At 43.4% G+C, this 26274-nt stretch overlaps 1 protein-coding gene across 3 annotated transcripts in view; it reads right to left on the reverse strand.

Moving 5' to 3' along the window:
• LOC137376321 (thrombospondin type-1 domain-containing protein 4-like) overlaps nucleotides 1-26274 on the reverse strand; it is a 448955-nt gene that overhangs the window by 342208 nt on the left and 80473 nt on the right. For all 3 annotated transcript variants that reach the window (XM_068044644.1, XM_068044634.1, XM_068044626.1), the window contains one exon: nucleotides 15622-15758. In XM_068044644.1, coding sequence (XP_067900745.1) covers nucleotides 15622-15758 — 137 coding nt within the window. The remainder of the gene's footprint in view (nucleotides 1-15621; nucleotides 15759-26274) is intronic.

Genomic DNA, 26274 nt, shown 5'->3' on the forward strand with positions numbered 1-26274 from the left:
TGGCACCATTACTGAGACTAGTTTTTAATTCCAGATCTTTATTAATTAATTGAATTTAAATTCCACCAGATGCTATAGTGGGATTTGAACTGTGTCCCCAGGGCATTACCCCAGGCCTCTGGATTACTAGTTACTATGATGCTACCTGGACCTCAGGGACCTCATTACCATGGGAGTATGAATGTGATATCCCAACAACTGGAGGTGCAGAGAAGTACAGGTTTTAAATTTTGGAGCAGGAAAACTGCTGCTGGGGTGCTAAATGAGTGCTGTGGGATATCACCTAATTTTTCTCATCTTTGCACCCTGGGGCGGTAAACCCAGAAAAATACACCTTTAGAGTTTCTGACTGCAAGATCAGCCAACATGCGCATCAATCCCACAAGAGAGCTAGCTTTTGGTCTGAACAGTCCAGTAAAGCATGGTGACAAAAGACTGTTCTCCCATTTGTGGAAGACCAGCAAAAGCAGAGCTGCTCTCAGTAATGTGGTTGCAACTGACCAACAGGAGGGGAGGCCGGCCTCATCAAACATAGTGAGACAAACTTCATTTGAATAGAATATGCATGGCACATGTTGGCAGGGAGGTAGACTGGGAAACTGGTAAGGTGGGGTGTTGGAAAACTAGGTGATCCAGCTGCTCTTAAAGAGCTGCTGCTGTCTCAAAAGGAATTAGAATTAGAATTAGAATGTTACAGCGCAGTACAGGCCCTTCGGCCCTCGATGTTGCGCCGCCCTGTGAAACCATCTGACCTACACTATTCCATTTTCATCCATATGTCTATCCAATGACCACTTAAATGCCCTTAAAGTTGGCGAGTCTACTACTGTTGCAGGCAGGGCGTTCCACGCCCCTACTACTCTCTGAGTAAAGAAACTACCTCTAACATCTGTCCTATATCTATCACCCCTCAACTTAAAGCTATGTCCCCTCGTGTTTGCCATCACCATCCGAGGAAAAAGACTCTCACTATCCACCCTATCTAACCCTCTGATTATCTTATATGTCTCTATTAAGTCACCTCTCCTCCTCCTTCTCTCCAACGAAAACAACCTCAAGTCCCTCAGCCTTTCCTCGTAAGACCTTCCCTCCATACCAGGCAACATCCTAGTAAATCTCCTCCGCACCCTTTCCAAAGCTTCCACATCCTTCCTATAATGCGGTGACCAGAACTGCACGCAATACTCCAGGTGCGGTCTCACCAGAGTTTTGTACAGCTGCAGCATGACCTCGTGGCTCCGAAACTCAATCCCCCTACTAATAAAAGCTAACACACCATATGCCTTCTTAACAGCCCTAGTAACCTGGGTAGCAACCTTCAGGGATTTATGTACCTGGGCACCGAGATCTCTCTGTTCATCTACACTACCAAGAATCTTCCCATTAGCCCAGTACTCTGCATTCCTGTTACTCCTTCCAAACTGAATCACCTCACACTTTTCCGCATTAAACTCCATTTGCCATCTCTCAGCCCAGCTCTGCAGCCTATCTATGTCCCTCTGTACCCTACAACATCCTTCGGCACTATCCACAACTCCACCGACCTTAGTGTCATCCGCAAATTTACTAACCCACCCTTCTACACCCTCTTCCAGGTCATTTATAAAAATGACAAACAGCAGTGGCCCCAAAACAGATCCTTGCGGTACACCACTAGTAACTAAACTCCAGGATGAACGTTTGCCATCAATCACCACCCTCTGTCTTCTTTCAGCTAGCCAATTTCTGATCCAAAGCTCTAAATCACCTTCAACCCCATACTTCCGTATTTTCTGCAATAGCCTACCGTGGGGAACCTTATCAAATGCCTTACTGAAATCCATATACACCACATCCACTGCTTTACCCTCATCCACCTGTTTGGTCACCTTCTCGAAAAACTCAATAAGGTTTGTGAGGCACGACCTACCCTTCACAAAACCGTGCTGACTATCGCTAATGAACTTATTCTTTTCTAGATGATTATAAATCCTGTCTCTTATAACTTTTTCCAACATTTTACCCACAACCGAAGTAAGGCTCACAGGTCTATAATTACCAGGGCTGTCTCTACTCCCCTTCTTGAACAAGGGGACAACATTTGCTATCCTCCAGTCTTCCGGCACTATTCCTGTCGACAATGACGACATAAAGATCAAGGACAAAGGCTCTGCAATCTCCTCCCTAGCTTCCCAGAGAATCCTAGGATAAATCCCATCTGGCCCAGGGAACTTATCTATTTTCACACTTTCCAAAATTGATAACACCTCCTCCTTGTGAACCTCAATCCCATCTAGCCTAGTAGCCTGAATCTCAGTATTCTCCTCGACAACATTTTCTTTCTCTACTGTAAATACTGACGCAAAATATTCATTTAACGCTTCCCCTATCTCCTCTGATTCCACACACAACTTCCCACTACTATCCTTGATTGGCCCTAATCTAACTCTAGTCATTCTTTTATTCCTGATATACCTATAGAAAGCCTTAGGGTTTTCCCTGATCCTATCCGCCAATTACTTCTCGTGTCCTCTCCTTGCTCTTCTTAGCTCTCCCTTTAGATCCTTCCTGGCTAGCTTGTAACTCTCAAGCGCCCTAACTGAGCCTTCACGTCTCATCCTAACATAAGCCTTCTTCTTCCTCTTGACAAGCGCTTCAACTTCTTTAGTAAACCACGGCTCCCTCGCTCGACAACTTCCTCCCTGCCTCACAGGTACATACTTATCAAGGACACGCAGTAGCTGCTCCTTGAATAAGCTCCACATTTCAATTGTTCCCATCCCCTGCAGTTTCCTTCCCCATCCTACGCATCCTAAATCTTGCCTAATCGCATCATAATTTCCTTTCCTCCAGCTATAATTCTTGCCCTGCGGTATATACCTGTCCCTGCCCATCGCTAAGGTAAACCTAACCGAATTGTGATCACTATCACCAAAGTGCTCACCTACATCTAAATCTAACACCTGGCCGGGTTCATTACCCAGTACCAAATCCAATGTGGCATCGCCCCTGGTTGGCCTGTCTACATACTGTGTCAGAAAACCCTCCTGCACACACTGGACAAAAACTGACCCATCTAAAGTACTCGAACTATAGTATTTCCAGTCAATATTTGGAAAGTTAAAGTCCCCCATAACAACTACCCTGTTACTCTCGCCCCTGTCGAGAATCATCTTCGCTATCCTTTCCTCTACATCTCTGGAACTATTCGGAGGTCTATAAAAGACTCCCAACAGGGTGACCTCACCTCACCTCGGCCCATACTACCTCAGTAGACGAGTCCTCAAATGTCCTTTCTGTCACTGTAATACTCTCCTTGATTAACAATGCCACACCCCCCAGAGAATGGTTTACCAAATTTGGAGATTTACCAAAAATTGTTCAGCTGAAGGGAGAGACTGATTTGGTGATGAAGTTAAGAGGTTTCCAAGCAACTCCAATCTTCAAGAACAACCCATTGAAGGTTTTGCTGCAGGAATTACAACACTGACCTATGAAATCCAAGGTGCAAGCTGTACTGATGAAGGTCAATTAGTGAGTGAATACAATTTCTTAGGTCACTGAACCTTTGAGCAAATGAGGCATCAAAAGTGCAGAGATAAATGTAGGCACCATTGTGTGCATTCATACTCTTTCTTCACACAAGGCCAGTGTGCATGTTCAACCTGCTACACCCTCTCAGAAATCAGCTTCACAACAGGCACAGAGAATCAATCTCTTTTTGCCATGTCCCTAAATTCAAAAGAAGTGTCACGCCACATTTACAGTGAGGGACAACAGTATCATGTGCATTGCACTTAATGGGTCACCTGAAACAAAACTATTAGCAAGATAGACAGCATGCAAATTACTGTGAGAAAGTCTGCCATAGGAAGGGAGGTAGTCAGCACAAGCGATGCTGTCTGCAATTTGTGCTGTTTGGGATTTTCAGGCACTTGTTCACATCTTCATAAATGTGCTGTGCTTATGATTTCTTTTAGTCTGAACTTATAGAAGGAATTGGTGTGAACCAGTTTGGCAACATGCTGCCACCACACAGTGAGTGTCCTCCATTTATTATGATCCTTTCTTTCTAAGTCCTTGCAGGAGGGGCTACATTGGCAAAACGGCTGGGTGACATACTAAGGCTTGGATTTTCTAAGTTTGCACCAGCAATGAGCTACCTCACCCACCATCATTATACACTGGAATACTGCAGACATGCTGTGATTTGGGTAGCATGCGAGGTTCCTAAAACTTCTGTGCCCTCACCACTTGATATCTTTCTCTTCTGTAAATTTTACTGCAGTAATGGGAATTGCGAAGATTCTAGGATAGTTGTCTTAGCAAACTGAAGGCATCAACAAAAAGGCCAAAGTCTGAAGGAAACTGATGTGTGGAACATGTTCAATGCAAAGATAGAAATATACAATGAAAAATATTATCTTTTCTTATCCTTGTCATGCACACTGGAAGTGCGATGATACAACAATCACGACTAACTCTGAAGAGTTATGAAAAGCGGACCTATCTTTAAAAAATGAACCTTTATTTTAAAAAGTGAACAATAATCCAAAATGTCTGCCAAAGAAAAAGGAGATTTGCCTTTTGTATATTCAAACAGTCTGACAAAGACAACGGACAAATCTTCAAAGCTAAAAGGTGTTAATGAAACCCATCTTACACCTATCCTAAAAACATTCCAGAATTGAAAATCTTCTTCTGAAACAAAGGAGTTGTGAAGTAGCCACGTCCTGGGCCATTGTGCAATCACCATGGGAAAGAGAGGAGAATGTCTCCTACCAAAAACAGCCGCCAGAGAGACAGAGACAGAGAGACAGAGACTGACCCAGAAGGTGAAGCTACTTGGAACAGCTTGCATTCCAGTCAAGCCAGGAAACATAGTGCCTTGCTGAAAAAGTCCAACATCTACAGTATACAACAGTGAGAGCTAGAAGTAACCCACCATCTTCAACAGAACCTTCAATCAAGAGAGAAAGCTACAATCATCACAGGCGTACATCCATCTTGAACTTGATTCTCAAAGGAATTCAACAGGTTTATCGTAACCTCTTCGGCCACTGAAAACCACCTTATTTTTTCCCTTCTCTATCTGTCTCTTCATGTGTGTGTGTGCACACGCAAGCGAATGCATGTGTGGATGCGGTTGTGACAATTTCAGGATAAGGCGTATTGATCAATAAACAATTGACTTTCTGTTTTTAAAAACCAACAAGAAAACCTGTTGCCGTCTGTTTATTCGAGAAATAAAACACCAAGGGGCTAAATTCTAATACAAATACATTTGCTGCGGTCAAGTGAGGAGCTGAACAGTGGGAACCACCCACGTCACACCACATGGCCGTAACATCCCTTGCTCCTCTACACTGCAGCCGCGCTTATCACGACGACTATCACTCTCAATATACTCCTAGGTTTTGTGAACTTACTGCCCTCATCCATAATGATATCCAGTAGAACATATTCAAAGCAGTTGAATATAAGTCGGGGGAAGTTGCAACCAAATTGTACTGAGCTCCGGTCAGGCCATTCTTTAAATACTATCCCCAGTTCTGGTCACTGAGAAACAAGGCAAACAGTCACGCACTGGAAGAATGCGGAGAAGAGCTACAGTGCTGATCTGTAGTATTAAGGGTCTGAGCTGTGAGGAAAAACCTTTTCCTGCTTTGAAAACAGCCATCCGAAAGGTGATGTGTTAGGGAATCGAAAAGGTAAATCTAGAATATTACCTGAAATTTCAGAAGTAGGACAAGGGGGACACAGATACAAATAAGCAAAAGGAAACTTTTGAATTATCAGGAAATTTTTCTTCAATGTAGGCACTAGTAGACACTAAAAAACTCAATTTATTTAAGACAGAATTGGAAGCTACAATGAGGAGACAGGAAGATTTTCTAGACATATAAATTATTATGGACTAAATGGCCTTCATCATCCATACTTATTGCATGATACTCTGAATTTTGGCATTTTTGTGCATCTACCCGGAGGTTCGTCACTTAAAACGTTCATTCCCTTATCGGGCGGCACAGTGGCGCACGGGCAGCACAGTGGCGCAATGGTTAGCACCGCAGCCTCACAGCTCCAGCGACCTGGGTTCAATTCTGGGTACTGCCTGTGTAGAGTTTGCAAGTTCTCCCTGTGTCTGCGTGGGTTTTCTCCGGGTGCTCCGGTTTCCTCCCACAAGCCAAAAGACTTGCAGGTTGGTAGGTAAATTGGCCATTATAAATTGTCCCTAGTATAGGTAGGGAAATATAGGGACAGGTGGGGATGTGGTAGGAATATGGGATTAGTGTAGGATTAGTATATATGGGTGGTTGATGGTCGGCACAGACTCGGTGGGCCGAAGGGCCTGTTTCAGTGCTGTAAACTCTAAACTTAAAAAAAAAACTTTGGACATACTTAGTGAGTGGGCAAGAACATGGTAGATGGAATATAATGTGGAAAAATGTGAGGTTATCCACTTTGGTAGGATGTGCAGAGTATTTCTTAAATGGTAAGAGATTAGAAAGTATAGGTGTACAAAGGGTCCTGGGTATCCTTGTCAATAAATCACTGAAAAGTAACATGCAGGTGCAGCAAGCAATTAAGAAGGCTAATGGTAGGTTAGCCTTTATTGCAAGAGGATTTGAATACAGGAGTAGTGAAGTCTTGCTTCAATTGTATAGAACCGTGGTTAGACCGCACCTGGAGTACTGTGTGCAGTTTTGGTCTCCTTACCTTAGGAAGGATTTTATTGCCACAGAAGGAGTGCAACGAAGGTTCACCAGACTTGTTCCCGGGTCTGTCCTATGAAGAAAAATTGGGGAAACTGGGCCTGTATTCTCTAGAGTTTTGAAGAATGAGAGGTGATCTCATTGAAACCTGCAAAATACTTAAAGGGATACACAGGGTAGATGCAGCTAAGATGTTTCCTCTGGCTGGGGAATCTAGAACCAGGGGACACAATTTCAAAAAAGGGGGAAGCCACTTAGGACAGAGATGAGGAGAAATTTCTTTACTCAGAGGATTGTGAATCTTTTGAATTCTCTACCCCAAAGGACTGTGGAAGCTCAGTCATTGAGTGCTTTTAAAGCAAAGACTGACAGATTTCTAAATACCAGTGACATAAGGGGATATGAGGATAGTGTGGGAAAAAGGCATTGAAGTGGATGATCAGCCATGACCGTATTGAATGGCGGGGTAGGCTTGATGGGTTGAATAGCCTACTCCTGCTTCTATGTTCCTATAGCTTTCTTATCCAGCCAGGTATTAGATGGCACTTTGCTGTGTGCTGTAAAGTAATAAATAATTGGAACGTTTTATCCAGATCTTGAAGTTAGCACCATTTACATCAGCTGTACATTTTAAAATCACATAGTTCAAAAGAAGGCAGCTTTTAATTTCCGCCTCACTTTATCTTTTAAGTAGTTACTCTTTAAGTCAATGATTTGGATGCTTTTTGTCAATGTTCTTTCGCTTTCTTTGACAAATACATTAATTTTATGTTTGATATATAGAAAGATATAAGGATAACTTCCCTGATTCTATAATCCCAATGAAGAGCAGTCCTTATAAGAAGCAAATGTCAGGGAACTGGGCCTACAATTTTGTAGTCCTATTTCCATCCCATGGTCCCTTCAGATGTGGGTTCCAAATTGTTAGTTTGGGATTAGGAAAGTTATCATCTAATGAAAACTGATGCACAACTTAAACCTTAGAAACTCTACAGAGACTTCAAGATAGAATAGCAATTCTTGGCGATACATGGGTGTAACATTCACTGAACAACATCAAAGACTTTCTGTGTGATACCGGCAAGTAAGGAAGACCTTTGCTCCCTTGTGGCTGTGACGTACAGAGAACAGCAGTCTATTCTTACAGATTGAAACATGCTGCTATGGATACAATATGACACTTAATGGGAGATTTTCGTCATCAGGATAGGCTCTATTTTTCTGGTTGAAAATAGATTCTTGATTTTTACAGACGATACTGAAATGTAAGATATAGTGATCCCATCACAGTGATGGGAATGTAGGTTATTAGGCTGTCAGCATGTTTGTACCCAAATGAGTTGACCCTGTACTATAATACAAGGACAGCTCAGTTAAATAATTTTGAACCCCACTGGTGCTTAGTGTGAGATCCAAGGTAGGCAGAATGTTAGGTACCAACAGCCAGTCGAGGGATGTTGCCTTCCCATGAAGTCTAGCATTTTCTTGGGCCCCAAATGTGATGGGACTTAAGTATTTGATGAAAGCCAGGAAAATAGAAAGTATGTCCCTATAAGCAGGAGAGGACAACCATGGGTCAAAATTAAATGTTTTGAAGTGGGATGGCCTGCAGGAACACTAATCATATGCTCCACTTGCATTATCAGTGGTATCCTCTATTCCATATTTTTTGGAGCCTTAATGAGTCTCGTACAGTTTGTGCACAGGTTCTGATCTGTGCAACCACTCTTGAGGTCTGGGGAAAGCACAGCACAACAAGCCTCCATACCCGATACTACAGAGCACACACCCACATTTCATTACCTGCCCAGTGTGTTTGTGCATTCACGTATTTCCTGCTCTAATTATTAGACTGCAGTTGTGAACAGAACAGGTAGATAGAAATAACCATAAACTACTACATTTTTAGACATCGATTTGAATTATCCGCTGCAGACAGAAACAAAATCTAGTTGCAAAAATAAAGAGACTATGTACATAATAATAAACACTAAACATGAAAGCCAGCTCTCTGACGGCTTAGAAAAAAAGTTCAAGAGTTACACATTCAAGCTGTAAAATAAATTAATGCCAAATATAGTGTGCTATATAATGTACAGTGCCAAACGCTGCAATGTCAAAAACTGTACAGTGCCAAAAAATGCCAAATATTTTACTGTATGAAATATGGTTATGCTAAAATAATACTGTGCTAAATAATGCCAAACCAATTACTGTACTAAATACTGTACAGCTAAATATTGGACTGTGCCAAATCCTGTCAAACTGGATATTGTACTTTGCCCAATATTCTACTGTACCAAATTACCCTACCCTTTCACCATAGCCTTTCCCATTATTTGTCCAATTCCCTTTGAAATGATGTCACAATCTCTATCTCAATAGCCAATGTGGTAAAACATTCCATGTTCAAAATACCGTCTATGTGAAAGATATTCTCACAGCTACCACTTTGTTTTTCTCACGATAATTATGTCTCCATGTCCAGCGTGATTATCTATCCCCTCCCAAATCCCACAGACAGGGCCTTGATGCTCCAAAAGGGGGAGCCCAAGGCCCAAATTGGTTTTAAGACTAAAATACAAAAACTTTTTTTTTTCGATTTTCCCTCAGGAATATACCAGCCACTTGCGAACAGCAATTGATCCTTTCAGTTTTGTATCTGGGCAATGTATTTCAAGACAATACCAACTCACTCACTGCTAAACAAACAAAAGTTAGTTGAAATTCTCAGGAAGTTTACTTTTCCACAAGTATCCCATTCCTAGGACAACTTTCAAAGCAGGAAAGGTACATTTTCTTGAAACCAAATATTTGAGCAATTATGAACTTAAGGAGACAGCTATAAGACTCTTCAAAGCTACATTCATCCAGACTATGCAGAACTTGGCACTCAGGCTGGGCAAAGCTTTGGTACAAGAAATACAATATCTGACAGTGCAGATACCCTTGAGGACTGCAGTGACATTTTCATATTAAAATAAATGATAACATTTCTGTTTGTTCTGGTTTATTCAGGGAAGAAACAGCCAGTCTGAAAAGCTTCTAGGATTCACTTCATTTTATAAATGATGGCATTGTGAGGAACAAGAGCAAACTAGCAGACACTAGGAAAAGCATTCTGTGAATGGATGCCTTATGTTCAAGAACAACAGATCTATGATCTAGCACTCCCAGTGGGGAGCAGTGCTCGCAGGGAGCACATCTCTCCTAGGAGCTGTCGATCACAGAAACTGCTCTAACATGAACAATTGAAAGGAGAATCAGTATTGAAAGGTAAATCCGGCATGTTACACTTTTTACGAAACATTGGGTCAACAAATAGCAATTTACCAGCTGGTTCAAACTGCAAATTCCAGATAATGAGAAAACATAGATCTGTCAAAGAAAACCACATCCCCTCGTTACATCTGGGTCTACCTGCTTATTTAAGTGATTTAAAGAACTGTGCCAGCATTGCAAAAATCAGACACTCACCTTGTTGGTAGCAAACACTAATTTGACATTTGGACAGCATTTGAAGTTTCCTGTGTGGGTGAGTGGTAAACATGAATGGCCTGTTGACCTGCAGCACCATTTTTTGCACGGCAATCCAATTCTTACTGGGGTGTCTGAGATTAACGCAACAGAATGCGTCAGTACTTTGAGCAATTCTATCCACTTCCTAACTCTTTCAAGGATGATATATCTTGGAATTTTGCTATTCATTTCACAAGGTTTTCTAAACAAACATGCAGGCAACAAAGTTTCATTGAACTTAGCCTGTAATTTCTAAGGCAAGATAGATTTCCATTGCTTACTGATGATGATGGCTAGTTCTTTGCAGACGAAGATCAAGGGAAGATTCAGCTCTATGGGTGCTGGCATGCTCACTGGTGGCTAAACAGTCCAATTCTAGACCTGCAGGCTTTTGAGCATTTGGGGCACAGGAATTCTTGACCTGGGGGAGCCTGGGCAGAAGCAGCTTCTTTCCGTTTTTGACATTTCTATCCTGCAGCTTTACGTCTTAAGGACTCAAACCCGCACACCGCATTCCTGATTTTTGAGTGCCAGTTGTTCCTGTCAGGAGCTTCCTGCTCCCATGTCCGTTGTTCAATGTCAGCCATGGAGAGTTGTTTCTTCAGCTGGTCCTTGAAACGTTTTCGCAAAGCCCCTCGATTCCGTTTCCTGAGGCACAGTTCTCTATATGGCACTGCTTTTGGCCTTCTGGTGGCGTCCATGTGTGACACATGCTCTGCCCAGCACAGATGTCACAGGAGAATACTCTCATTGCTGGGTAAATTCACTCCTCTAAGGAAGTCAATAATTGTAATGTAGACCTACCATTTGATCGTCATGCTGAAGTGCAAGCAGCATTGATGGAAGTGTTCAAGTAGCTTAATTTGTTTACTGTACAGGACCAAGATTCTAAGCCACACAAGAGGGTAGTGATAACAACAGCTCTGTACATCTGGATTTCCATGGAAATGTGTAAGGAGCGATTTTTCCAGACTCAATTAGAGAGGCGACCAAAATAGCTGTTGGCTTTGGACAAGTGATTGTCAATGCTTTTGCTGATGGAGGCTTCGTTTGAAATAACTCGGTCCAGATATGTAAATTGATCAACAGTATTGAGACTTTTGTCATTGAAAAGTTACAGTATAGCGAGTATTAAAATAGAAAATGTACTGTACGATATGTTAAACTGTTTTCTTCCATTTGCCACTCATTCTAGTACTGATTGAAAACTCCAGAACTTAAATGAATAGCTGGACAGCTACCAGATAGGGGTAGCAACTGGTCAAAGTAAATATTTCCTCCATCCTGATTAACACAGCTCGTATCAGTGCTTACTGGGGACAAATGACAAGAATGTGAATCAGAGAAACCCAACTGGGAAATGTATAGCTGGATCTTACAAAGGCGGTGGGGTTCCCAGCTCTGAGCTGCAAAGATGGGCTGAATCCCGCCTTGGCCCTCTCACACCTGCCCTGCATGATCATCTGTTGTTCTGCAGGCAAAGTTTTGGTGTCAGGATCCCCATCCCTTTAAAGGGATGAGGATCCTACCCCCATGAGCTGCCAGCCAATCACAGGGTTGGCAGCACAACTGGGAGGGCCCTGGCCCCACCAAGCCCGCAGGGAGGACGTCTCATTTAACAAGGCGCCCTCCCTGCGTGGAGAAGGCCCTGCCCACACTGCTGGTTAAATCCTAGCGGCGGGCAAGAGGCCCTTAATTGGCCATTAAAAGGTCACTTAAGGGCCTCATTTGGCCTCTGGACAGGAAGGCCGTTGTCAGCCTATCCTGTCCTGGGAAAATTGCTTGGCAATGTGGCAGCAACAGGCCCTCCGCTCCCTTGCCCCCCATCACGATTCTATGAACCCCCCGCCTTCAACCCCCGCCTATGGGGGAGGGGGGGCCATGAAATCCAGCCCATAAGTTTCCCCTCAGCAATCAATCTGTGAATCCAGGTTCAATTAAATGTGATAGATTTCATTACATTCGACCAATTCCACTTTGGAAAGATTTTTTTTTAAATAGTAAGGCTTTCCCATAGCAAAACAGATTTCCATTGCCTAGTCATCCATTGCTAAGAATTATTTTCTATTAGCTCACTCTTTGTGCTAAGGATTTGAATTTTTGATGAAGCAGTGGGAGCTATTGCATTCCACACAATGAGAATAGGGATTGCCTGGGAGCTGCTCCCTCTTTGCCATTGTATCCACGATGGAATGAAGTGGAAACGTGTAAATCCGCTACATTGGGTTTCCACTGCACTTTCAGCACATGGGAGAATGGCAGCCGGAAATTCCGGATCTATCTTCAAACCACAGTCTTGGTCACTGAAAGATGGCGGGTACTGTACTTTGCAATGATGAAATACAAGAGGAACATAGAACATAGAACAGTACAGCACAGTACAGGCCCTTCGGCCCACGATGTTGTGCCGAACCTTTAACCTACTCTAAGATCAAACGAACTACTTACCCTTCATTCTACTATCATCCATGTATCTATCCAAGAGTCGCTTAAATGTCCCTAATGTATCTGCTTCTACCACCACCGCTGGCAGCGCATTCCACGCACCCACCACTCTCTGTGTAAAGAACCTACCTCTGACATCTCCCCAAAACCTTCCTCCAATCACCTTAAACTAATGCCCTTTGGTGATAGCCCTTTCCACCCTGGGAAAAAGTCTCTGGCTATCCACTCTATCTATGCCTCTCATCATCTTGTACCCCTCTATCAAGTCACCTCTCATCCTTCTTCGCTCCAATGAGAAAAGCCCTAGCTCCCTCAATCTTTCTTCGTAAGACATGCCCTCCAGTCCAGGCAGCATCCTGGTAAATCTCCTCTGCACCCTCTCTAAAGCTTCCACATCCTTCCTATAATGAGGCGACCAGAACTGAACACAATATTCCAAGTGTGGTCGAACCAGGGCTTTATAGAGCTGCAGCATAACCTCGCGGCTCTTAAACTCAATCCCCCTGTTAATGAAAGCCAACACACCATACGCCTTCTTAACAACCCTATCAACTTGGGTGGCAACTTTGAGCGATCTATGGACATGGACCCCAAGATCCCTCTGTTCCTCCACACTACCAAGAATCCTGTCTTTAAGCCTGTATTCTGCATTCAAATTCGACCTTCCAAAATGAATCACATCACACTTTTCCAGGTTGAACTCCATCTGCCACTTCTCAGCCCAGCTCTGCATCCTGTCAATGTCCCGTTGCAACCTACAACAGTCTTCCACACCATCCACAACTCCAGCAACCTTCGTGTCATCGGCAAACTTACTAGCCCAGCCTTCCACTTCCTCATCCAAGTCATTTATAAAAATCACAAAGAGCAGAGGTCCCAGAACAGATCCCTGCGGAACACCACTGCTCACTGAGCTCCAGGCTGAATACTTACCATCTACTACCACCCTCTGTCTTCTATGGGCTAGCCAATTTGTATCCAGACCGCCAACTTCCCCTGTATCCCATGCCTCCTCACTTTCTGAATGAGTCTACCATGGGGAACCTTATCAAACGCCTTGCTAAAATCCATATACACCACATCCACTGCTCTTCCTTCATCAATGTGTTTTGTCACATCTTCAAAGAATTCAATAAGGCTTGTGAGACATGACCTGCCCCTCACAAAGCCATGCTGACTGTCTCTAATCAAACCACGCTTTTCCAAATAATCATGAATCCTGTCTCTCAGAATCCTCTCCAATACTTTGCCCACTGCCGACGTAAGACTGACTAGTCGAAAATTCCCAGGGTTATCCCTATTCCCTTTCTTGAACAAGGGAACAACATTTGCCACCCTCCAATCATCCGGTACTACTCCAGTGGACAGTGAGGACGCAAAGATCATCGCCAAAGGCGCAGCAATCTCTTTCCTCGCTTCCCGTAATATCTTTGGGTATATCCCGTCTGGCCCCAGGGACTTATCTGTCCTCATATCATTCAAAATTTCCAGCACATCCTCCCTCTTAACCTCAACCTGTTGGAGCATATCAGCCTGTTCCACGCTGTCCTCACAAACGACCAGGTCCCTCTCACTAGTGAATACTAAAGCAAAGTATTCATTTAGGAACTCCCCTACCTCCTCCGACTCCAGGCACAAGTTCCCTCCACTATCCCTGATCGGCCCTACCCTCACTCTGGCCATCCTCTTGTTCCTCACATAAGTGTAGAACGCCTTGAGATTTTCCTTAATCCTACCCGCCAAAACTTTTTCATGTCCCCTTCTAGCTCTCCTAAGTCCATTCTTCAGTTCCTTCCTGGCTACTTTGTAACCCTCGAGAGCCCTGTCTGATCCTTGCTTCCTCAACCTTAAGTAAGCTTCCTTCTTCCTCTTGACTAGCTGTTCCACATCTCTTGGCATCCAAGGTTCCTTCACCCTACCATCCCTTCCTTGCCTCATCAGGACAAACCTATCCAGCAGTCGCAGCAAGTGCTCCCTAAACAACCTCCACATTTCTGTCGTGCATTTCCCTGAGAACATCTGTTCCCAGTTTATGCTCCCCAGTTCCTGCCTAATAGCATTGTAATTCTCCCTCCCCCAATTAAATATTTTCCCATCCCGTCTGCTCCTGTCCCTCTCCATGACTATAGTAAAGGTCAGGGAGTTGTGATCACTATCACCGAAATGCTCTCTCACCTAGAGATCTGCCACCTGGCCTGGTTCGTTGCCAAGCACCAAGTCCAACATAGCCTCCCCTCTAGTCGGCCTATCTACATATTGAGTCAGGAAACTTTCCTGGACACACCTGACAAAAACTGCTCCATCTAAACAATTTGCACTAAGGAGGTTCCAATCAATATTAGGGAAGTTGAAGTCACCCATGACAACAACCCTGTTACTTCTGCACCTTTCCAAAATCTGCCTCCCAATCTATTCCTCCGTGTCTCTGTTGCTATTGGGGGGGTCTATAGAAAACTCCCAACAAAGTGACTGCTCCTTTCCTGTTTCTGTCTTCCACCCATAATGACTCAGTAGACAAACCCTCCTCGATGACCTCCCTTTCTGCAGCTGTGATACTATCCCTGATTAGCAATGCCACTCCCCCACCTCTTTTACCTCCCTCCCTATTCCTTTTGAAACATCTAAACTTCGGAACATCCAACATCCATTCCTGCCCCTGTGATATCCACGTCTCCGTAATGGCCACAACATCGTAGCTCCAAGTACTGATCCATGCTCTAAGTTCATCACCCTTATTTCTGACACTTCTTGCGTTAAAATAGACACACTTCAACCCATCATACTGGCTGCAACTTTGTCGTGTCAATTGTCTAACCTTCCTCACAGACTTTCTGCACTCGGTATCTGCCTGTTCAACAGCTACCCCATCCACTGATCCGTAGCTCCGGTTCCCATCCCCCTGCCAAACTAGTTTAGGAAGTTGTGACAAAGTCTAATTCCAAAAGAGGTTTTGCAGGCTTACCTTGCACTGTCCATTGACGCAAATATTCAAAGAGGCAGGTTCACAAGGTGTTCCGTCTATGACTTGAGGGGCGTGGCGCACATAGAACTTGTACCCAATAGCTCTACAGTTCAGCTCACATTTTTGGTTATCTGTTACTGAACAGCAGGAAAAAACAAAATATTGAGATTTAACATTTCACAGCAGTTGGCTCTGGAGATTTTAACTGGGACATTTATTACACAGCCTGTGGACATTTTGAATTTCTTGAACACCAAAATCAAAGCTCATGAGAGTTTGCAATACACAACAGATCAATCAGGTGCACTATGCAAAACATAATACAGTAGGAAATTCATTAGTCACAATGGATTTAATTTACATTTAATCCAAATCATATCCACGGCAAACAAAAATAGCAAAGGAAGCTATAAATATCAGATTGGGAGGTTCTTCTTTGTTGGTTGGCTGCTGAAACATGAGCATCCTTGAATATAAGGGTAGATTTATGAATGCATTTTCCTGCTGGGAGTCATGTCCTCTAATAACAGGTAAAAGGTCACTGAGCTCTGACCCAAGTGCCTAAAAAGAGTTCACATGCATTAAACTCATGCAGGGAGTGCAAATGCACAAAATTTATCCCTATATTCTCTAACATTTTTTTTGCGTTTGCTTTTTTCTCCACAGGTACAGGCCTGGAAATTGGTCAATCTCTGCACCAAAACAGATACACAGTAGGCACCCGAAGCTCACCGCTCTCAAGTAAATTGAGGCTTGAGGACGAATATCAGTTTCTCAGTCACACAGCAGCCAAACTAGCACTCTTTAGGGAGATTGTTGGAGATTGTCCCCAAAATCGTTAAGTACTGAATTTTATATTTACCTGTATGTGCGGCCATGGCGAGCAGGAATACTCCTCCTGGCTTCACAATGGCCTGGATTTTGTGGTCAGCAACGAAGCAAGCATTCTCGCTGCTGACCTGAAAGAAAGCTGCCCATGAAGATCCCGCCATCTCTGTGACATGTTTGTCCCCTCTCCCGACAACAGATTAAATCTGGCGCCAAGACAAGGGGATCTCTTGGCATGTAGCAGCAGTGATTGTCAGCAAGAAAAAAAGAGCAGGTAAGGAGCCAATCACGTTGAAGTATTCACACACAGCAAACCAGGAAGTTAAAGCACTTAAAAGCCATCACCTTTAATTTAAATTCTCAGATAGCAAAATGAAAGTGTGACAGTATTATGATAGAAGCTAAAATAAAGATACAGATTTTTACAAAAAGAAAAAAAATGTTTATGAAAATGCGCATTTCTGTTTATCATTGCGAAGAAATTTGAAATTCCATAATTATAAAACTAGCTTTTCTGGGTCAGTGAGCATGTTCAACAGTAATTATGAAGTTAGTACATTGTTAAAAATACAGCTGCACCTCATTCAACAAGGTGTAATTTTTTTCAAGGGTTTTTACAGCATGATTAACAGTGTAGAAGTGGATGTTTGCACCATGTCATAGGGCGTGATTTTTAGGCCTGATGGAAGTGAGTGTGGAAGAGGGCTGGCACGGAAATTCGCGTCACTGGCTGGCATGCCACTTTGCCAGCACCACCCCGGCCCCGGGCCATTTTCCCAGATGGGTGGGATGCGTGCGCGGAGGTGGGTGGTGCAGCAGGGCTACCCGCCCACAACCAGCGGGTTGCCAATTAAGAGTCAAAGGCCAATTAAGGCCAATCTACTTGGCCTCAAGGCTCCCCGAGGCATCAGGGACTAGGCCAACTCCCTTCTCCGCCTGCCTGGCCAAAGCTGTAGCCAGAGGCTGCCCTCTGGAGGGATAGCCCCTCCACAGTAGTGGCCCAGCTGCTGCAGACACTATTAAATTTAAAAATTTAAGAAGTTGGGGAGAGGGAGCCTCAAAATGGAGGCACCCTCTCTCTTACTTACCAATGCAAGTTGCTGCTGCTTCAGTGCTGGAGGGCCTCCTATTGGCCCTCCAGCTTCCAGAGCCTCTCTGCTATCCTTAATTGGACAGTGAGCCCACTCTCTGGCCACTAATTGGCCATTTCAGAGAAAATCACTGCCAGGTGATAGTTCCCCACACACTGCAGGGTTGTGACCCCCATTTGACCCCAATGTTGGGGTCCTGACCCAAAGGGCAAAATCCTGCTCAAGACTTCAATGGAGATTTCACTTTGTGAGAACCTCTACAGGACACCCTATGGAGGAGTGTAGACTCACTGACAATAACTTCTGGATTTCCACATTATTCTACGCATGTCTGAACTCCCGAGATTACTGTCAATTTTACAGTGGAGTAATGACAGGGAATGCTGACAGTGTCATCTACATTACCACTGCAAAATCTGGGCCATTAAGACTGCGGGCTGACTTGGTATACTTGTCCCCCTCCAAATTGGATTAATGCAAGTTCTTTCTTTGATGTGGAAACTGGAAAGTCAAACCCTGCCAGGAAGAGAATTCAGTAATAGGTGAAGCTGTGTGCAGACTGGGTCTAATGAGCATACTACGTGATGTGTCCTGGCAACAGTTAGTGAGAAGTAGTTTGTCAGAACTGTGGATCAATTTTTAACTACAAAGGGATATGAACTAAAGAATATGACACTGACTAGGCAGCAGCATTAAGTTCAAGTACACAACAGGTTTTCTAGGTTTTCTAAGAATAATTATTTTTTGTAGTTCTCCAACATATGAAGATTTCAAAATGAAAACTTTGTTGCGTTAATGAGCTCTTGTGAAACAAGCTGAGTATTTGTCAGTTACAAAAAAGTCATCAAATCATTGCTCTTTAAAACAAACATCACTCTGTGTGTTTCCACGTCTGCCAAAATGTGGTGATAGTTTCTCCCGCTACCACTCTTTGAGGCAGTGAGTTCCAGGTCCCTACCACCCTCTGGTGGAAAGATGTTTCCTCATTACCCCTCTAATCTTTCTACCAATTACTTTAAATCTATGCCCCCTGGTTTTTGACCTGATTTATTCTACCTTGGCCTCTCATAATTTTATATACCTCAATTTAGTCACCCTTCAGACTCCTCTGTTCCAAGCAAAACAACCCCAACCTATGCAATTTTTCCTCATTGCTAAAATTTTCTGGTCCTCGTAAATCTCATCTGCACCCTCTCCACTGCAATCACATCTTTCCTGTAATGTAGTGACCAGAACAGTATGCAGTACTCAAGCTGTGGGCTAACTGTTGTTGTATACGGTTCTAGAATAACTTCCCCACTCTTATATTCTATGCCTCATCTAATAAAAGAAAGTATTCCATATGCCTTCTTAACCACCATATCAACCTGTCCTGCTACCTTTAAGGACCTGGGGACATACACTCCAAAGTACCTCTGTTCCTCCACACTACTCAGTATCCTCCCATTTATTGTGTATTCCCTTGCCTTGTTGCACCTCCCAAAATGCATTAAGTCATACTTCTCAGGATTGAATTCCACTTTCTACTTTTCTGCCCAACTGACCAGACCATCTGGATCTTCCTGCCATCTAAAGCTTTCCTCCTCCTGTCAACCACACAGCCAATTTTTGTATCATCTTCAAACTTGTTTATCATGCCCCCTACATTTGAGTCTAAATCACTAATATAAAATACAAAATGCAAGGGATCGAATACTAAGCCTGCAGAACCCGACTGGTAACAGCCTTCCAGTCGCAAAAGCACCCATCAACCAATACCCTTTGCTTCCTGCCACTGAGCCAATTTTGGATCCAATTTGCCACTCTCCCAAGGGCATTTACATTTTTGACCAGCCAACTATGTGGGGCCTTGGCAAAAGCCTTGCTAAAACCCAAATCCACCACACTGCCCTCATCAACCCTACTTGTCACCTCCTCAAAAAATTAAATTAAGTTAGTCAGATATGACCTTCCCTTAACAAATCCATGCTGATTTTCCTTGATTAATCTATGCCTTTCTAACTGAAAGTTTATACTGTCCCTCAAAATTGATTCCAATAATTTGCTCACAACCCAAGTTAAGCTAAATGACCTATAACTAGATGGATTATCCCTTCCTCCCTTTTGTTACACCTATGCAATCTGAATTTATGAACCATAAAATGGACACTTCTTTTGTAAACAAAATGGAGTAAGAGGTCAAGTGACCATTCCTTTCCTGCTAATACACATGGAACTACAAGAGCCCTGAGCTAATTTTAATGTCTGGACAAGTCCTGGAGAAGTCATTAAAATACAAACAATGTTTTTGGACACAACCTGAGAAATCATTAAAATGTAAACAACCTTTTCTGTGGAAATGGTTGCTTCGCTCCAACTGATTGGGTTAACAATTATGTTGCAGACTTTTGGACTCCAAAATCCAAAGAATGGGTTTGAAAAGCCCAAATTTATTTAGCATACAAGGCTATAGGCCAAGTGCTGGAAAATGGGATTAGAACAATTAAATGCTTGATGGCTGGCACGGACATGATGGGCCGAAGGGCCTGTTTCTGAGCTGTATAACTCTCTGACTCTTTATCAAGATGAGATGAGGGTGAATTACACCCGGACTCCATTGTCTAACAATGGCCTCACCATCAGAAACCATTTATAAGGACAATGAAAGAGAAATAACTGTCACATGGCATAAACAGGTTTCTGATGAGGAACTTAATAAAGGTATATTCTGGGCAGACAAGGGAGATGCATCTATGATATCGAAGAGACAGGACTCTGCCCAAGATTACCAACTTTGAACTACATGTAGGCAGTGATTCGAGTTTCGCCTTGTATCCCTACCTGAGAAATAATATCAAGACTTTGCCAGTGACCTTTGGCTGGAATATAACAAAAGCAGTCTGCAGCAGCGCATCTGTCTTCCGAAGCTGTCCAAGTCTTCCTTCAGTGAACAAGTGAAAAGAATGCAGGCCTGCATGGTTTCAATTCTTCAGCCCGGGGAAAAGCAAGTTTAACAGAGGACTCTTTAAAATCATCAGACCTAATGCATGTTATCTTTATAATCTCTATCTTTTCTTGAGTGTGCGTGTATCTGTATGAATAGGAGAGTGAGTGTTGTTGCGAATATTTCGGGTGTTGTATAATCAACATTTATTTTTCTTTTAAACATACGAGAAAATCTGTCATTTGTCTGTTCTTGACAGTTAAAGCATTCAGGTGTTGAAAACACCTTTTTTAAAAAAAACAAACGCTGTCTTCGGTCAGTCGAAAGGTGACAAAGGGGAACAATCCCTATCATCTCTCACCTGTCCATAACACTTTTTAAACAATGGTACAATGTTTGCAGTCCTCCAATCCTTGGTCATCACTCCTATAGCCATGGGGATTGAAATATGATGGTCAGAGCCTCCGTAATTTCCTCTCTTGCTTCTTTTAGCAAACTGGGATATATTTCATCTGGGCCTGGAAATTTATCTACTTTTAATGACATTAAACTCTTTAATACTTGCTCTCTTAAAATGTTTATACCATCCACACTCTTCCTCCTTAGTTATGAAGTCATCATCAACCCCCCCCCCTTTTGTGAAGAGGGCCGCAAAGTATTCATCAAGAACCTTATCCACATCTTCTGCCTCCATATACAGGTTATCTTTTTTGTCCCTAATTGGCCCTACTCTTTCCTTAGTTATCCTTTTGCTCTTTATGTACTTATAAAACATCTTTGGATTTTCATTGATTTTACTTGCCAGAATTTTTCACGCAGTCTGTTTGCATTCCTAATATCCCTTTTAATTTCACCCCAACACTTTCTGTACTCTTGGCTTTCTGCAGTATTAAGCTTCCCTTTTTTGCCTTATCTTACCCCCTTTGCACCTTGACATCCAGGGGGCACTAGATTTGGTTGTTCCACCCTTTTTCTTTGTGGAAACATGTTTACCCTGAACCTCTTGAATCTCCTTTATGAATGTCTCCCATTGCTCAGACACCAATTTACTTTCAAGTAGCTGTTTCCAGTCCACTTTTGTTAAATCGCTTCAGCACCTAGGAAAGTTGGCCTTCCCCCAATTTAGAATCTTTATGCCTATTTTATCTTTGTCCTTTTCCATGACCAGGCCAAATCTAACTGAATTATGATCACTACCACAAAAATGCTCTTCCACTCATACTCCTTCCAGCTGTCCAGCTTCATTCCCCAAGACCAAATCCAGAGTTGCTTCCCATCTTGTTGGGATTGTCATATACTGGATGCAGTTGAGGAATTAGGATTGTGCCCTCTGTACCTTTTACAGTAACTGTATTCTAGGTAATATTAGGATAATTTAAATCCCCCACTATTACCACCTTATTTGGCTGGATTTAGATGGAAGGACTGGTAAAATGGTGTCAGGAGGGGAGCCCGCCATCTTCCCTCAGCCACGGCATGTTACCAGCAGTGGGAGCCTCAGCAGCACGGCCCCTTGCCAGGCAGCCAATTGTGGCAATTAAGTGCCCAATTAAGGACCACCACCCACCCACACCAGCATTGTACCAGTGTCAGGAGGGGCTGCCGCATGGGGAGACCAACATGATTCCACCAGGTGAGAAAGGTGTCTAGGGGTCCCTTTCAGCCTTCACCTGGTCTTACTGTAACAGGATTTAATTTTAAACACATTGTGTTTTGTGCTCCCCCTTGGTGATCCTTGCTCACCACTTTCCAATTATAAGGCAAAGAAATGAGCACAAACAGGCCTTCTTAGGTTTAAAGAAGAAAAGTGAAATTTATTTAAACTTAAACTCTAATCTAGTTAACTCCTACGGATACACACCGCACCCCATGCTAGCATACATACGCGATATGCACTTGCAAATAGAGACAGAAAAAAGCAGAAGAAAAATAAAGTGGAGAGGTGTGTGGCAATATCTGAAGAGTTTCTTGTTACTGTGCTTTCAGCTCACTGTAGAGTCCTTGCTTGTAGGTAATTCTTGCTTTTTGTTGGGGCCCAGTATTCTTCTTAAACCTTATTCACTGTAGGAGACTTTTCTCTCACGGGGTCCTGTGTCTTCAATGGATTCCAAAGCTGGTGAGAAAGAGATGAAAGCAGACAGGAGAGAGATGTTCTCAATCCAGGAGCCAGGACCTTTCTGCCTTCAAACGATTCTTCAATTTAAAACTCCCAGTTCGAAATTCTGTAACAGTCAGTTAGTCGTGTGACTAAACTGGTCTGACTGTGTCCATTTGTGTATTCGGCCAATTTACCAGTTAACCTGGAATGCGAGCTCCGCCACCCTCAACGTCTGGTAATGAAAAGTCCATTGTGGATTAAACTGAAGCAGGGAGTAGCCCCTTGTCCTTTCCAAGTACTGTCTCTTAATATACAAAAATGTCTCTCCAGCCAGGGATCCGTTGTGGGTTTATTTAACTAGTTCTTTCTTCATTCCAGTTTAAAATTAATGTTCATATGGCAAAATTAATATTCCTGATTCTTGGCAGGTGGGGGCCTGCATGACACTGCCACACCCAGGGGAATGAAATGTGATTTGAAAAAAAACGGCGCATTTCATTGAAAGGTTTGAGAGAAATAAGATACAGAAAGAAAAAACATGCATTTCTCTCATTCATTTCCATTTATTCATACATCTTAAAGCTTATTAAAATTGTCTTTTCTGGGTGCCAGTGCTGCTTTAATTTTTCCTTTTTGGCATCCCAGTAACCATGTGGTTTTTTGGGGTAGTTTTTCTTCAGTTTGTCATTGCCATGACTGCCTGGGGTCTGGGTTCCTGCTGAGGTAATGTTTTTTCAGAAGAGTTAGTAGTGGGCGGGTCTATCCTGAACTCTCTTTCAGTGCTTTGCTAAGTCATGCAAAGACTTTTGACTTCAGGGGATGGCTGGTTCCCTATTTCTCTGACTGTGGGGAGGATTTTTTGTTAATCTCCCCTTTGTTCTCTGGGACACTCCGGCTTGCAGGTATTGGTGCAGACTTGACTGCACGCTCCTGTGGCACTTTGACTAGATGAGGCATCACCCTCACGGTTTCTATGCCCCCTAAAGATCTCTCTTTGTTTCTGCAGGTGCCTGTAAATGCTGTTAGCAACACTGGTGGGATGCTTCTTAAGTCTGCATTTACATAGGAGGATGTGGGGTCTAACGTTTCACTTTTTCCTGGGTTGGCTGACCGGACAGTTGGGGTTTTCATCCAGGATTCCTCCCGGACTTCCTTTAACCTGTCCTCTTGGTCACTTTTTCCCCTTCTCTGTCTAAACTTTTTCCAGCCGTCAGCCTGCCTGTCCTCTTTTGTTCTTGGCGGGGGTCCCTTACAGTTCACCAGCCCTCTGCTGGAGGGTCCTCCTAACACTGGTACAGAACTTCGGGCTGCAGGTTTTACTGTAGGTTGGGGTTTCCCCTCAACCTGACACATGTGGCAACTCCTGCAGTACTCCACAACATCTTTGTAGCGTTTTGGCCAATCAAACTGCTGTCTTATGCGGGCTTTGGTGTTTCATATATTGGGATGTACAGCCACTGTAGTCTCGTGGGCCCTTCTCAATATTTCTCCCCGGTACCTCTGCGGCACCACTAACTGGGGAACTACTGTCTACTCCTTGCTCTCAGGTCTGTGAGGAGAACTCCATTGCCTCATCAGTACCCTATTCTTTAAATAGTAGCAATCAGTGACTCCCACTGCTTTACTTTCAGACTGGACAGCCTGTGCTAATTCTCGCAATATTGGGTCGGCTCGCTGAGCCTCAGCTGGGGAAAATCCATTTAATTAATTTGTTGGGTCTCCTAACTTTCCGAAGGAAGTCTCAGACAGGAAGACCTCATGGTTATCTGCCTGAAGTGCCAACGCAGTCTCCTCTGGGGGAGCTGGTTTGATCATGGCCTGATTCACTAGACATTCATGGAAACTGCATGGAAACTAGACAAATCTTCAACAGTTTCTCTCCCTTGCCTATAGAGATAGAGTTTTTCTCTTTTAATCCGTTTACAGCCTTATTTGGCTTGGCTTTCAACAATTCGATTTCTTGAGCACTTTCCATGAATGTCTAGTTTCTAGAAATCTCTAATTGCAGGAGATTTTAAAATATACCATTGTAGGGAATATATTTTCAATATTACTAATTACATAGTCCAATGCCACTGCCCTGTCTCTCTGACCTCCTACGGTCTGTCTTTCACTACTGCGGGGGCTACCACCTTCAACCCCGCCAGATCATTATTTAGGGGCAGGTCAATCCTGTCCACAGGCAAACTGGGGACAAGTCCTATGGTCACCGGTCCCGAACCTAGGTCGCATTCCAGTTGCACCTGGTGTACAGATACAATACATTCACCATCATTTTGGTGTTCACTGCACGCTCTGGGGGAAAGGTCAGGTCTTTTCCCAGTAAAAGGGATCTAGTGGCCCCTGTGTCCCTGAGAATCACCACTGGCTTGCTGGCCTCACCCGAGGGGTACGGAGTTACTTTCCCGTCAAACACAAAACCCTGATAGCTTTCGGGAATCCTATTAGCTTTTCCTGCACTGGCTGTAGTAAACTTCCTGGGTTGCACTCTTACTGCAGTTAAAGCCACAGCTTGTTTTGTTGTGCTTTCCATCAGGGTCCCATCTTCACTCAGTGGCTGTGCCCTGCTTAACCCTACTGGTTTTCCCTTTAGTTTCCAGCAGTCAGCCTTTCAATGTACTGCTTTATTACAATGGAAGCACACAAGTCTCTGGGTCTCTCTCACAGCACCTTCCGTTTTGGCTGGAGGAAGGCACCCTGTGTCTCCTGCTTTCCTTTCTCTCCCAGGACTGCCTGGGCGGAGGTCACCTTCTCACCATTTGTCCTTTTCGGATTTGTGGAGGTGATTTAGAAAGGTTCTCCCTGGGGAAACTGACTTATAAATTAAAGCAAGTCATCGGCCAGAATGGCTGCTTGCCCGGCTCTCTGGACCCACTGCTCCTTTACATGGGTCTTTATTGAGAGTGGAAGAGAGTTTTAAAATTTCCTCTAAAAGAACTACTTCCCTGAGAGTCTCATAGCTGAGCTGTATTTGAACAGCCCTCAGCCACTGGTCAAAAGCCAGCTGTTTACTTCTTTCAAATTCCAGATAAGTTTGATTAGCTTGTTTTTGAGGGTTCTAAACCTTTGGCAATAGGCTTCGATTACTAATTCATATGCCCCGAGGATAGCATTTTTGGTCAGTTCATAATTTGATGAACTCTTATCTGGCAACAAGGAATAAACCTCATGGGTTTTTCCAGTTAGCTTGCTTTGTACTAAAAGAGACCAGATCTCAGCTGGCCATTTTAGCTGCCTTGCCAGTTTCTCAAAAGACACGAAAAACACTTCCACATCTTCCTCATTGAATTTTGGGATTAGATGAGCTAGTTTTAACAATTCTTTACTCATCCCTGAATTACGCTCCTCCATATTGGCCGTGCTTTCACTGGGATTACTCTGTTGCCCCCTAGTTAACTCAAGCCACTTCAGCTCTTTTTCTTCAGATTCTTTCTGGAATATTCTTTCTCTCTCTCCTCTCTCTCTCGTTCCTTCCCTGTCTTTCATTTTCTTTGCGTTCCTCTTGGAAGGCTCTTTCTTTCTCCCTCCCCTCTAATTCAAGTTTCCTCTGTTCCAATTGTATCTTTGCTAACAATACCCTGTCTGGGTCTACTTCTAACACTGATTCTGCTTCTTCAGATTCAAGGGAAAAATGGTTGGCCACAAGCCATAGGAGTTCAGACTTCCTAGCTTTGCCATGTACAGTAATCCCACAGTGCTCAGCCATTTTCCTC

Source organism: Heterodontus francisci, chromosome 1, assembly GCF_036365525.1.
Source record: "Heterodontus francisci isolate sHetFra1 chromosome 1, sHetFra1.hap1, whole genome shotgun sequence".
NCBI classification, from domain to species: Eukaryota; Metazoa; Chordata; class Chondrichthyes; order Heterodontiformes; family Heterodontidae; genus Heterodontus; species Heterodontus francisci.